At 34.8% G+C, this 14,084-nt stretch overlaps 1 protein-coding gene across 5 annotated transcripts in view; it reads right to left on the bottom strand.

Annotated features, from left to right (window-relative positions):
• Positions 1–14,084, bottom strand: part of CEPT1 (choline/ethanolamine phosphotransferase 1) — a 36,783-nt gene that overhangs the window by 17,757 nt on the left and 4,942 nt on the right. For all 5 annotated transcript variants that reach the window (XM_067727231.1, XM_067727232.1, XM_067727228.1 and 2 more), the window contains exons 2-4: positions 11,692–12,101; positions 7,369–7,516; positions 5,295–5,436 (exon numbers count right to left, since the gene is read on the bottom strand). In XM_067727231.1, coding sequence (XP_067583332.1) covers positions 5,295–5,436; positions 7,369–7,516; positions 11,692–12,030 — 629 coding nt within the window. In that variant the 5' untranslated portion in view covers positions 12,031–12,101. The remainder of the gene's footprint in view (positions 1–5,294; positions 5,437–7,368; positions 7,517–11,691; positions 12,102–14,084) is intronic.

Genomic DNA, 14,084 nt, shown 5'->3' with positions numbered 1-14,084 from the left:
TAAGTTATATAACATATATTCTTTTTCATATTATTTTCCATTATGGTTTATTATAGGATATTGAATATAGTTTCTTGTGCTATACAGTAGGACCTTATTGTTTATCTATTTTATATATAGGAAATTTCCTAATTCTTAATCCACAGAAAGTGGATTACGTATTGGGTTGGCCAAAATGTTCATTCGGGGTCTTCTATAACATCTTACGGAAAAACTCGAACAAACTTTTTGGCCAACCCAATATAACAGACAACAGTTTTTAATTACTTGGAAGTAGGAGGTCTTTGAATACTTATTCTTTAGAGGTTATTTGGATATGAAGATGAACTGGATTTGTCACACTACTAGTAAATACACAGCCTATTAACTTTTTTCAATTAACTACAGAAAAGAAAAAGCCAGAAGTTATTTACTTACATAGGAATAAATGTTGGTGGCAGGCTTTTTAGCTAATGTAAATGTGAAACCCTAGATGCATGAATTGAAAAATGTCATAAAGTGAAGATACTCTGCCTGCTATAACTATAAATAATAAGCACAGTAGAAATAATATCTATAAAAGTAATAGACTCTCAGAAGGAACCTTAGATATCATGTAATCCAAAACTCTTACATTACAAATTGGGAAATGAGGCCCACAAAAGTCATGGGCCTTGCCCAAACTGATATACAGATAATTTGGAGATAACACTTGAGGCAAGACACACCGGCCTGAGTTCAATCTATTATAATTCCTTTCTTTTATTCTCTCCCAAAAAGATAACAAGAGTATTTTTTTTCTGAAACGATAACTTAAGAGTTTTACCTTTCACAGTGTGTAAGATTTTTTAAGACCTATGTTTTACAGAAATATAGTCTTATTGTAGATTGTTTAGGGTTTCTAAGCATTTAATTTATAAAAATGATTCTATACATACATCTACAAGTTATATATTTAAAAGTATCTGGATATAGAGGGTTTAGGTCTTAAGAAATGTGAACTCTTCCATTTAATATAATCCATAAACATTAAAAGAATATTTTACAAACGTTTACAAATGAGCTTCAACTCGTAATTCTTCTCTCCTTCCACTAACCCAATCCTTCTATGCAGTTCTAGCCTCTAAGCCCATATCCCTCCCTCAGTTTTTCACATCCAGGCTAGTAAGAATCCTAAAGGTCTAAGCTGTGTCTGGAAGGTCCCCATGAGCAGTACCCATCTCCATCAGCTCTCTACTTACTCAGTCCAGAAGCACTGTCAGGACAGAGGTCTGTCTAGCTGTGACAGGTACTGATATTCTCTGTGCAAGGCAGCTTTTAGCAAATCAGATTTTAGTAATCAGAACAAAGATATAGCTCATACTTTCAGGGAAGAAGTATCCAAATCACATTGGTTTTTTCACAATACTTGACTGTGAATGAAAATTATTTAGTTATGGATAAATTATTATGCCAATTTTTGTGCAAGCACACTTAAAAACTAAAAATAGGGACACTAGGAGACTAAGAAAAACAAACAAAATTTCTTCTTTGGTAAATATACTATTTTATAAGGTTATTAAACATATAACAACCTGGATTTATTGTATATATATTAAGAAACCTCATGATTTTTTTGTCACTCGTGTATAAATATCAAAATAAAACAATTAAAATAAAAATGTTTTAAAATAAAATTCCCAAGATGCCTAAGGCTGCTTTCCCCTAAGGAGGAACAAAACGCAAGTGATTTTTAAAAATTTCTTTTCTCAAATTATATTTGAGAATTGACCTATCCTAATTAAATAAATAAAATTTGGACTTTCTCTTCCACACGTATAAACTTTACTTCGATATTTAAGCTACTATACATCTGCCTATTATATCTGCTCTTAAAAAAAAATATGTGAAATCTGGGGCTTCCTGGTGGCACAGTGGTTGAGAGTCCGCCTGCCGATGCAGGGGACACGGGTTCATGCCCCGGCCCGGGAAGATCCCACATGCCGCAGAGCGGCTGGGCCTGAGCCATGGCCGCTGAGCCTGCGCGTCCGGAGCCTGTGCTCCGCAACGGGAGAGGCCACAACAGTGAGAGGCTCGCGTACCGCAAAAAAAAAAAAAAAAAAAGTGAAATCTAAAATGGCATTTTTAAAACTACTTTAGAAATATCTATATTATTCCATATGCTTCCATTACATTGGTATTCTGATAAATATTTCCTTAAATGTAAAGCACTTGCAGTATATTTCTATGAAGGTTGTAGCTTGCTTTTAATTTTAAAAATAACTAAATTCGGTGTTGCTTTAATGTGGATGCAAGATTTCAGAAAACTGTATACAGTTTTCCCAAATCAAAACCAATCCCTTAGGGAATTCCTTGGAGGTCCAGTGGTTAAGACTCCATGCTTTCACTGCCAAGGGCGCATGTTCGATCCCTTGTCGGGGGAACTAAGATTCCACAAGCTGCGGCCAATTTAAATAAATAAATAAAGTCGATTAAAAAAAATCCTTTACAATACAAATATTTAATTTAAACTGAGAAATTAAGTCCAGCTGGTCTCGATATTTCTAGATATTTTTCCACACCATTATAAGGAAGCACTACAGTTTCAGAGGGAGAGTGTGCTCCTAATCTAGTCCCAACTGCCTGATACTCTACTCCTTTGGGTCCTGCATTTTTAGCAGTCTAAGCTCGATAAATCACCCCCCTTTCTTCAGGTGTCTTCAATCTCTTTTCTAAGTCAGTTTCTTCTGTATGTTCAAAATTTTCCCATTAAAAATACAAACCCCTTCTTCCTTTGAGCCCATGTTTGCTCCTCTGATACCTTGCTCCTTCCCATCCCAGCTACACATTTTATAAGTAACCTGTATTAACTGTGTGCTTATTTATTTTGTTCACTTCTGTTCCCTACAGTCTGGCCTCATTTTGAGTCTTGGCAGCACTTAGCATTGTTCTCTTTTGAAATTCATCCCTCTACTGGCTTTTCATTCTGGTATGCCTCCTCCTACTCTGGCTGTTCAATAATTTTCATGGGCTTCTTTCTAGGCTTGCTCTCTCTGTTTTCTGCTATTCTCATTCTATTTGGGTGTCTAAAATCCCTCACATACGTGTTCTAGATAAAACTATTCCTTTGAATAGGTTCCTCTCCCTGCAGGGCCTTTCTCCACCTTCCATCCAACCACCCAAGGAGGGGAACTGGGAGTCATTCCAGTCTCTGCTCTCTCATTCATTCTCCATAACCAAATACAGACTATGTCCTACAGTTTCTACCTCTTAAGTCTCTCTCCAACCTATCCCTTTCTCTTCGATAGCACTGTCATTGTGCTAGTTCAGATTTCATTTGTTCCTCACATTTAATTATGCTGATGGCTCCTAAGGGATCTTCTTACTTCTGTCACAGCTCACTCTAATTCACCCTCCAAATTGTTGCTAGACTGGTATTTCCAAAAGGTACTTTTGTCATTTCCCTGCTTTAGGTCCTGCAAAGGTTCTCAATAGATTCAGGATAAAAAGCCCTCAGCAGGACATAGAAGGCCCTCAATTTTCTGGATCTTCTCCAGCCTTATCTCCTGCCACACTCCTATAAGCATCTTATGATTTAACAATATAGAACTGCTTTCAGTTCTTCAAGTATATATTTCATCAAAGGAATACACTGCAAGGGAAATTTTAAGACCGGCAAAAAGAAAGTTGTGATAGCAAATCACTGCTAAAAACACTGTCTATTTAACTCTTCCCTTGCTTCCACAGTTCATTTTCTTTCCTTCCTTCAGTTCCTACACCATGTAGCTGGTGCTGCTTTACTTGAAAGGGAAAGAAAATAAGTTAGGGCTAGATAAGCTTCCAAAATAAGGGTTTGAAAGTTAACTGTGAGATAATAACCAATGAAACATAAACTATGTGAAAAACAGATACTACAAATTCTGCTATTTTTGAAAACAGTAACATCACAAACAATTAAAACTGAATTAGGACAAACCAAGTGATCCTAGAAGTCTATCATAATTTGTGGTTTTTACCTAAAGCAGAAAAAAACTATGAAAACATTACTGAGATAATGTAAAGGCTATGAAAATATTGAGGAAAAACATCTGCATATAATATTTTCGATTACTGCTCTTTTCTAATATCAGATATCTTCAATATTTTCTGAGCATAGATCATTTTATAAACTGCTGATGAATGCACAGGCATACAGTTTTCAACTGGACACTCATGTCCACTATTGTCACTTGAGATGTGCCTTAAACATGTTCTCTAAATCCTTTTATCTTTAAACTCTTCCAAGACATGTCTTTTAGTTAACATCCAAAATATTAATAATTATTCATTTACTGTCATAAGAACATCTTAAATTCTATTTAAATAAGGTTAGCAAAAATCACCTGAAGTGAACTTGTAGGGAACAGCTAAAAATTTCTATGCATTCTGGCTTTTTCAAGGCCTAGAAAACTAAGTTTATCAGTGATCTAAAATTTTAAAATTCATTAATTATTTGCCTTAATGAGAAATTAGGTTAAGATATTCTCCTATCATTTGACATCAAGATTTTTATTTTGATATTCCATGAAGTTTTCAGAGTCTTTTCTCAAGTTATCTTTTAATCCTACACCGTGAAAAAAATAAAAGACTAACTTAAGCAGTGTAAATAGGATCTGTGATACTTAACTAAACACCAGTTGGTGAATTCCATCCTTAACATTGTTCCAAGACTGGTTTACTCATTAATATTTACGGAAAAGTACTAATCACCACGTAGGAACTATTCACTTCGGAGTTTGAAGAATGTTTCTATTTCATTTTTTAAATTGTTAGCCATTTTGTTGGCAGTAGTAATCTATATGGTGTGCTCATATCCACTAAATTATTAAGAGCTTAGATATTTATAGATTCATAAATAAAACGATGTGAAAAGAATAAAATCTAATTAAGCTATGATATTTGGAGATAAGAGTTGCTCTTTGCTTTCATAAACTATCTTTTCTTTCCTGAAAATACATTTTCATGTGTCAAAGTAAAACATAGTGTTAAGGTGAATAACAGTGGGGAGAAAGAAAAATGAATTTGTCTGAGGGAAATACAGTGGATATGAGTGAAGGGCCTACTGTTTTTCATGTTACTTTAAAAATATTGGTTGGGAGGTTCTAATATTTCCTTTTAAAAAGTGTGACAGAAGGACACATGATTGAGACCGTTACATAGTAGCTAAATAACGAGAGTTTTAAACGTCTTTTATTTACTGAACTAGTGATTTAATCAAGTCCTAATACTCAAATACCTATAAGCAACATTCTACATATTTGAAAGAGAAAACAAAATCACCATTAAGTGTTACTTACATTCCAAATCGCAATGTTCCAGAAACATATGTTTGCCAATGTGCACAATAGAACATGAATGTCCCAGCAAAACAACAAAAAAACATCCAGTCAGGGTTTGTCCCCAGTTGCACTGCAATACAAGTTCCAAGAACCACGAAAACTGAAAAAGAAAGATCATAATGAAAACTGAAAAATCTGAATAACAAACATTAACTGAGCTGGAAATGATTTTACATGAGGCAAAAAGAAAACATGCTGTGAACGTACAATCTTCTCTCAGTTATCTATGCAAACAGGAAAGTAGGATATCATCTTTTACATTATCATTTACCCTGTAATTTCAATCTCTTCTTTCACTACACCACTTAGTGGAACCAAACTTCTTGAAAGCAACTAAAATACTTTAGCATTTTTTGGAGTACAGGCATATCTCATTTTATTACACTTTGCAGATACTATGCTTCCAGATACTGTCCTTTTTTTTTTTTTTTTTTAACCAGGTAAAGGTTTATGGCAACCCTGCATTGAGCAAGTCTATCAGTGCCTTTTTTTTTCCAACAGCATTTGTTCACTTAGTTATCTCTGTGTCACATTTCGGTAATTCTTAAAATATTTCAAACTTTTTTCATTATTATTATATTTGTCATGATGATTTCTGATCAGTGATCTTTGATGTTACTACTGCAAAAAGATTACAACTTGCTGAAGGCTCAGATGATAGCATTCTTTTAGCAATAAAGTATTTTTTAATTAAGGTATGTACATTGTTTTTTCAGACATAATGCTACTGGCACAGTTAATAGACTAAAGTGTAGTGTAAAAATATCATTTATATACATTGGAAACCAAAAAAATTTGTGTGTCTCGCTTTATTGCAATATTTATTGCAGTGGTCTGGAACCGAACTCACAATATCTCTGAGGTATGTCTGTATTCCCCCAACTCTATAATACCAGTTAGCAGTGAAAAATTACAAGGCAGAAGGTCAAAAAGAAAGAAAAACAAAAGGCCTAGATAATTCACAAAGGGACCTACTAGCTTTAGATAGATAGTTGTCTTTTCTTATTTAGCAGATTTCATTATGGGTAATATACATGAAAAAAAAAGGACTTCCTATAAAAGTCTGGAACTCAAACTACTAATGCAAAAATGACTATCACTTAAAAAACAGGACACCTATCATTCTGCTGCCAACTAATTAAATTATAATAGCCTTTCAAGATGCCCAACTAGCCTTTATAAGAGCTTAGCTGTTCCTTCCCCTCTACTAAGCAAGCTGCTGTCAGGATACACTGAAACAATGATTTTAACATACACCTACGTATGTGAATCTGAGTTCACAAGGTAAAACCATCAAGGGTTTTTGTTTGCTTCTTTTAAAATATTTTAAATGCTATGACAAATGACAAGAAACCAACTGAGCTGCTAAATAAAAAATAAGTGTGTGTGTGTCGGGGGTGGGTGGGAAGTCAGGGTGAGGGGATTTCTTCAAAGGAAGACTAGTTAGAAACTGTCACTTAATTTCTAAATTTCTTTTTGCCCTCTAAAAAACTACCGAAATATTATTTTTTAAATGGTACAAATAAAGACATAACACATATAATCTAATTATAGTAACTTATCTATTGCTAGCACCTTAGTGTATTTTTTTCTAGTCTTTTCATCCAAGCCCATTATCACGGTTATACTCCAAGTCTACAACGTAATTTTACATGTCTACATAACGTCCATTTAAATATAAAGACTACAAATTCCTAGTCTCGCATTATTGAACTCTCATCTATAATTTATGAGATTTTTCCATGATAACAATTATGCCCTTAGAATTTCAAAACAACAGGTGTCAAAACAATGATATATAGGGTTAAAAATAACTTAAGTAGAAATTAATTTCTAAATTTCCCAATACCACCAAATAATGAACAAATATTAACCAGATTTATATTTTTGAAAATATTAAAACTTGTAATACAAAAAACCACTTACTCTGATAACTATTATAACACCAGGAACCTCTTATTTATCTTATTATCACTGTTTATCATATTCCTTTTAACTCTGTTAATCATTAATATTAAAAAATCAACAATACCTGTTGATAGTGAATCACACCCATGATCAAAAAGTTCTCCCAAAGGAGAACTGCTATTGGTTCTTCTTGCCTGTTTCCCATCTATAGCATCCAAAGACTGGTAAATGAAAAGGCCACATGCACAAGCAATATATGCCCACAGAGGTGCCTGTGAAATAAAATAAGAAAAGCAAGAGTAATAAGACATATTAATTACTGTATCTGGCTAATATATTTTTACTTGCAGATATTTTATCTTCATTTTTCAGAGACGTTGGAGGCTATGGGAGAGAAGATCCAGGTGCTACCTAATGAAAAACTTCTGTAAACAATCAGAATTATAAGAGAATTAAAATTCCTTGCTTTGTAGGAGTACTCAAACAGATGCTGGATAACTACTTCACAGGGATAATACAGAAATCCCATGAGAGATTAGGCTAGGTAACTTCTATAAGATCTCTCCTAACATTTAGATTCTACGAATCAATTAATGAATAACCCAGTACAGTTTTTCCCAAATTGTATCTTTCAAGACGCTTATAGGTATTACACGAAAATAAAATTTCCATGCTAAACTCACTTGGGAAACATTGGATTAAACAATGTTAAACAGATTTCTTAATTGCTGGACTTCTTCCAGCCCTTCAGATTGCTAATGCATATTGTGATTATTCACTAATGCCTATTGTGCATATTCAAGGGGGATACAACATGCTGCCATTTCCCAAACTTATTTGAGCATGTAACTTATTTATTATTTTTTATAAATTTATTTATTTTATTTATTTTTTTAATTTTTGGCTGTGTTGGGTCTTTGTTGCTGTGGGCGGGCTTTCCCTAGTTGCGGCGAGCGGGGACTACTCTTTGTTGTGGTGTGCAGGCTTCTCATTGCGGTGGCTTTCCTTGTTGCGGAGCATGGGCTCTAGGCATCTCTTCAATGTTCCATGAAACAACACTAGGAAAATAATGATCTACTTACTAGACAGAGTGCTTATATTATTTTTCAAATATTTATGGTCACATTTTCAAGGAATGGTTTCTCTTTTCCCAGACAGAAACTGAACCACTAATATTCAATTTAAATGTAGTGAACTAAAAGAAGAGAGCTTTGGGACTTCCCTGGTGGTGCAGTGGTAAAGAATCTGCCTGCCAATGCAGGGGACACGGATTCGAGCCCTGGTCTGGGAAGATCCAACATGCCGCGGAGCAACAACTAAGCCCATGCACCACAACTACTGAGTCTGTGCTCTAGAGCCCACAAGCCACAACTACTGAGCCCGCCTGCCACAACTACTGAAGCCCGTGCACCTAGAACCTGTACTGAACAACAAGAGAAGCCACCACAACGAGAAGCCCGCGCACCACAATGAAGAGTAGCCCCCGATCGCTGCAACTAGAGAAAGCCTGTGTGCAGCAAGAGACCCAATGCAGCCAAAAACAAATAAAATAAATAAATAAATAAATAAATAAGGAGAGCTTCTATTTGGTCTGTTCTCCGTAAGAATGTGTCAGAGTGTTTTGCATCACTTTTTACTATTTTCCCATGTCCAGGCCACGAAAAAAATTTTATAACCACATGATATTTCTCAGATATTGGTTATCAAGTTAACCATATTAAATGCTCAGGGCTGCAAATTAAAACTACTCAGAGCTGCAAAAAATATTCAGTATATTCTGCACTGCAAAGAGGTATCTCTCTGACAGAGGTCTATTTAGATCTCAGTTATTAAAGGTAAAGATCTTCTCTTAAATGTTTTCTTGGAATCTCATACTTTAAAACACTGAGGTTGCTAAAAGGATCATCGTACATACCTCCCCCAGGCTCGAGTTACCAACCTGGAAAACAATAACTGTGGTTATGTAACCATAGTTTACATGCCAGCACACTGGACTAAGTGATTTATCTTATGAGACTAAGAACTCTACCTTTCTAGACTTTGGGTCTACTGCTTCTTACTCTTAGAGGAATCCAGTAACTCTCTAGAGCTGTCCTATAATGTCCTATAATGGCCATTAGCCAGCCATCTGTGATTATTTTAGTTTAAATTCATTAAAATTAAATAAAACCAAAAATTCAGTTCCTCAGTTGCTAGGTACATTTCAAGTGTTCAACAGCCAGAAGTATCTATGGCCTCCGTATCAGACAACACAGACACAGAACACTACCATCATCACAGAAATTTCTATTGAACAGTACTGCTTTAGGGGACAAGGAACTTCTTGGCGGTTTTAGGATTTTAATGGGGAAAAGTGTTACTCTGGAACAGAGACAACTTCAAGTATTAGTATATACATAATCCTAGAAAACAGCAAGATGGTTATTACATATATAAGAGAGAGCAAAGCCTTCTTATCTTTGGACTTTTCTTTCTTCCGGTGAATCTGTAGAACACTAAACTAATATTTATATATTTCTTCCTTGTTTCCATTATTTCACAACTCTCATAGGTGTTTTAAGAAGAAAGCCTTCTCATTCAGGAGCCAGTCTGGTCTCAGCTGGGTTAAGAGCCTGATACACTGAATATATCAATCAGGGAATTATTACTGTACAGTCATATTCCACCTTGAGTCCTCCCAGCAGCATTCTGAAAAGTTCTCTGTGATTAGTGTAGTTCCTATTCTGGAAGTTTCCCCAAAGATTTAACTAATTCTAAGTTTACTCTAATAATTCCAAATCACTTAAGAACAGAGGATGAGGAAAAGTATTATAGGGAACACGGTGCCTGGTATACTCTGGGTGTTGAATAAATGACTATTCGTGGCCAAGCTACCCTCCACCCTGCTCTCACTCCCTGATCCCCATCCTGGAACTAGTTTAGGACTTAGAAGGCTTCAACTGGAACCAACCCAGTTCCCTGTTCTTCTATACCTCTAAAGATGTGCGAGATCTGGACCAGATTCCTCTGGAAGTATATGTCAGGTCCTCAAGTAAGCCAAGAGTAAAACAGCTCGAAGAATGTGATAAAGAATCCCAGCACATATTTAAACAATTGTACTGGTGTTTATTTTTAAGTTTATTGATTGATGTAAAGCAAGACAGTTAAGAAAATGAGGGGAAACCAGAAATTTATCCATACAATCTGTATAAACTGTACCTGTATAGTAAAAGAGGAATTAAGATAAAGGTATTCAATTGTGAGGGGAAAATAAACATCTGGCAAAAGACAAAAAATAAAGTATGTTTTATAGGTAACTGTGACCCTCAACAGCTACTTTAAGAGCAATATGTGGTAACAAATGAATTAATGAAAACAGAAAGGTATAAAGGATTGAATGGTGATAATTTTATCTCAAAAAATCATCTGAAAAGACTACATTAAAAAAATTACTTCAAGCTTAAAACAAGACAAGGAATGTGGTGGCCATTATGATTTACATGGTTCAGTCACTTTTAACAGCTTTAGTTGAGGATCACCTTCTATCCTCTTGGTTTACCTGTGGCTGATCATTCTGATTAATACAGGAACAATAAATGTTTTTGATTCTCCTTCATATACCTAACTACCTTAGTTCGCTTTTTGACAAGAATATTTTAAAATCAATTAAACATCAATTTACCCAGTTCACTTTTTGACAAGAACATTTTAAAATCAATTAAACATCAATTTACCCATTCAGATGAAGGGCTCTAGTTTCAGTTTTGGTTTTAGGAAGTGAGTAGAGAAAGTAAAAGAGGGAATAGCAGTGGAGAGACTTATATCTGAGAAGGCCCAGGGAGAGTCTTTGTAAGCAGTACCATGCTTCCCTTTTTTTAATGGCAGCCATAGCAGGATACCACAGCAGGAAATACATTATACTGTTTCTTTCTTATACTTCTTTTGCCTTCTTAGAATAAGAGAGATACTCCTGAGGTTATCAGCCACATATGTTTACAGGAAGGTAAAAGGGATATTCAATAACTCTTACTGGAATCAAGAGAATACTTTTGATAAGACTGATTTATAGCTGTGCCATCTTACTACCACAGACTTTCCTCTCTGATCATTTTAAACTTTGCTAAGACTTTACTAGCCATTTTAAAAAAAATGGGATAAAACTCTTTTTTAAAGAATTGAGACTTAATGATTTTAAAGGAATATTTTACATGTTAGTCTCAACTAACATTAATTTATCTACTGGGATCAGAGTCCACATTTTGCTTCTGGTTTCTCATAAGCATAGTGTATATAAAGTAGGTTGTAGCTATGAGCTTTATTAATGATATATATGATAGGATACTTTAAAACAGTTGACAAATAGCTGTCAGATTATCTTACCTTTAGTTAAACGACCTAAAAATCCCAATTATAGGGTTTCTGGCATGCAATAAATGTTTATATCTGTTATTAAAGAAATTCCTCTTACCTGCTCTGTAGCTGTAGGACAGTAGAAGACTAATAAAACAGTTGTACAGATGTTTATTGACAATCCAATGATCGTGATGAGATTTGGGGCAATCCAGGAGGGAACTCTTCCAACTAGCCATTCCCAATACCCTTGCATTAAGGGCTCAAGCAGGGACCGTCCAGCACTCTGATACCTGTGTTCTTCTAGCCGCTTAAGTTGGTGTCTTGACAATGGTGGTGTAGGTAACTGAAACAATTTATTTAATACACACCCTGGAGTACTCATATGCCCGAAGCCCAAAGGGGACTCCGGGTGAGAATCTCCACATCGTCTCCTTGTTGACCGATGCCCACTCATGGATCTTGCCTTTTTTTAATTTAGGGAGTGTAATTTATCTTGTTTTATAGCTTTCTGTGGATAGTCTTTACCTGGAGGAAAAAAAAGATATATTCATCAGCCACTATTTATATCAATGTCAGTAAACTAAACAAAAAATCAAACTGGTAACAGAATATTACATATTAAACAGGGATCAGAACACCAGGGATCTGTTTTTAGCTCTAATTCTTATTGATGATGTAAGCCAAAAGAAGTCATATAACCTCACCTTTAAGTGAAAAATATTAAGAATTTTAATAGTAATATGCTTCCTGTTACCTTATAGTTTACCTGACTTCGAAGCTCATGATCTTCTTGTTTCTATCTCACACTTTCAGTAGTATAAATCGAAAAAAAATCCTAGAAATGACCTAATCATTTCACATATATGGAAACTGAGGTCCAAGGCATACCCAAAGACAGCTAGCAAATTAGTCTTAATAGTGGAGGAATGACTTGAATCAAATGGGTCTTAAACTAGATATTTATTTAATGTGAATAGCTAATATTTATTGAGCACTTACTATATACTAAACACTTTAAGCAAGTTTTATGTATTAACTCATCTAATCCTCTCAACAACCAAAGAAGGTAAAGACTATTAATTATCCCTATTTTTACAGAAAGTGACACTAAGGCACGGAGAGGCTAATTAACTTGTCCAAACTCACACAGCTGGTAAGTAAGGTTCAAACAAACACAAGGTTTCTGTTTAAATTAAAAGATAAAACTTATTAGTGGAAAGGGATATAAATGATATTCCAGGAGGGGATAAACAACAATGAAAAAAATTAACTTTAAGAGGACACTATTTATGTGTTAGCAGTGACCTGATAAATTGAAGTAGTAAGAAAAAACTGTAACTGCATTAAGTGATGACTGTTCATAAAAAACCTTAAATCCCTGAAGTACTTGCACTTGACTTCGAAAAGATCAGAAATAACATAATTATCATAAGTTATTAACTAATGTAAGAAAACAATGACAAGTTTAACACTTAAAAATCAGTATGGTGATATCAAAGGTATGAAGTGGTGAGGGCCTAGAGTAGGGTGGTAAAAATGGAAATATGAAAGACAGTCAAATCTATAAGTAATTTCTACTTAGAAGGAAGAATCAAGAGGAGGTACTTAGGAATTAGATATGAGGGGTAAATAAGTAGAAGAAAAAAGAAATCAACAGTCAAAGACTAGTGGTACTACTGTCAAAAAGGAGAGTTTGGAAGGAAAATCAGTTTGTTATTTTGGCTTTTGGCGGGTGTGGGTGAGAGGGGATCTCGAGATGAGAGTAGGAAAGACATACATGCAACTTTTAAGTAGAGATGTTTTAGACAAAATCAAATGACTGGAGTTTGGGTAAGAGATAGAAATTTCAAGTTTTCAACTTGGAAGCTGAAGTCTAGTTAAAGACTAGAAAGTAGAAAATTTCTTGAAGGCATTAAGTATGAAGAGAAAAGGAAAAGAATAAAGAACCTTGTGGGAAACTCATGGTTAGTGAGCAGGAAGAGAAGCCATAAAAGGATTAAAAAAGGAAAAAAAAAAAGAAAATCTTAATGGAACTAAAAGGGTAGTGGCATTGAACCAACACAGGTGTACTCTGATCTCCTGGCAGAAAGCTATCCAGAATGCAATATGAAATTCCCGGAAATGCTGCACTGTGGGAACACAGAATGTGATACAGGGTCTAGGACATCTCAACAATGGACCTGGTAGCAAAACATGCCCACGACTTCTCTCTATTCCCAAAAACAAGAAATTCCAAAATTTCAATGTCACGAATGACCTAAAGTGGCATCCCAAACCTCAGTCAATCATGTATCTCAATAATTGGTTTAGAGAATAGTTATTGTAGTCATTAACTGACTTAAATAAATTTTCAAAAATCTATAAAGAATCATCAGTACCCCAATTTAACTGAAGTGCTCTGAAATAAAAATATTGTAATAATTTTCAAGCCAAGTCAAATGAAAGCTAATTTCCTACTATTTCAAAGAATTCTTCCACACACCCAACTGTACCAAAAGCAACTGATTA

This window comes from Pseudorca crassidens, chromosome 2, assembly GCF_039906515.1.
Source record: "Pseudorca crassidens isolate mPseCra1 chromosome 2, mPseCra1.hap1, whole genome shotgun sequence".
In the NCBI taxonomy this organism is placed as follows: domain Eukaryota; kingdom Metazoa; phylum Chordata; class Mammalia; order Artiodactyla; family Delphinidae; genus Pseudorca; species Pseudorca crassidens.
The sequence above is the reverse complement of the archived record's forward strand: the minus strand, read 5'-3'. Positions and strand labels throughout refer to the sequence as shown.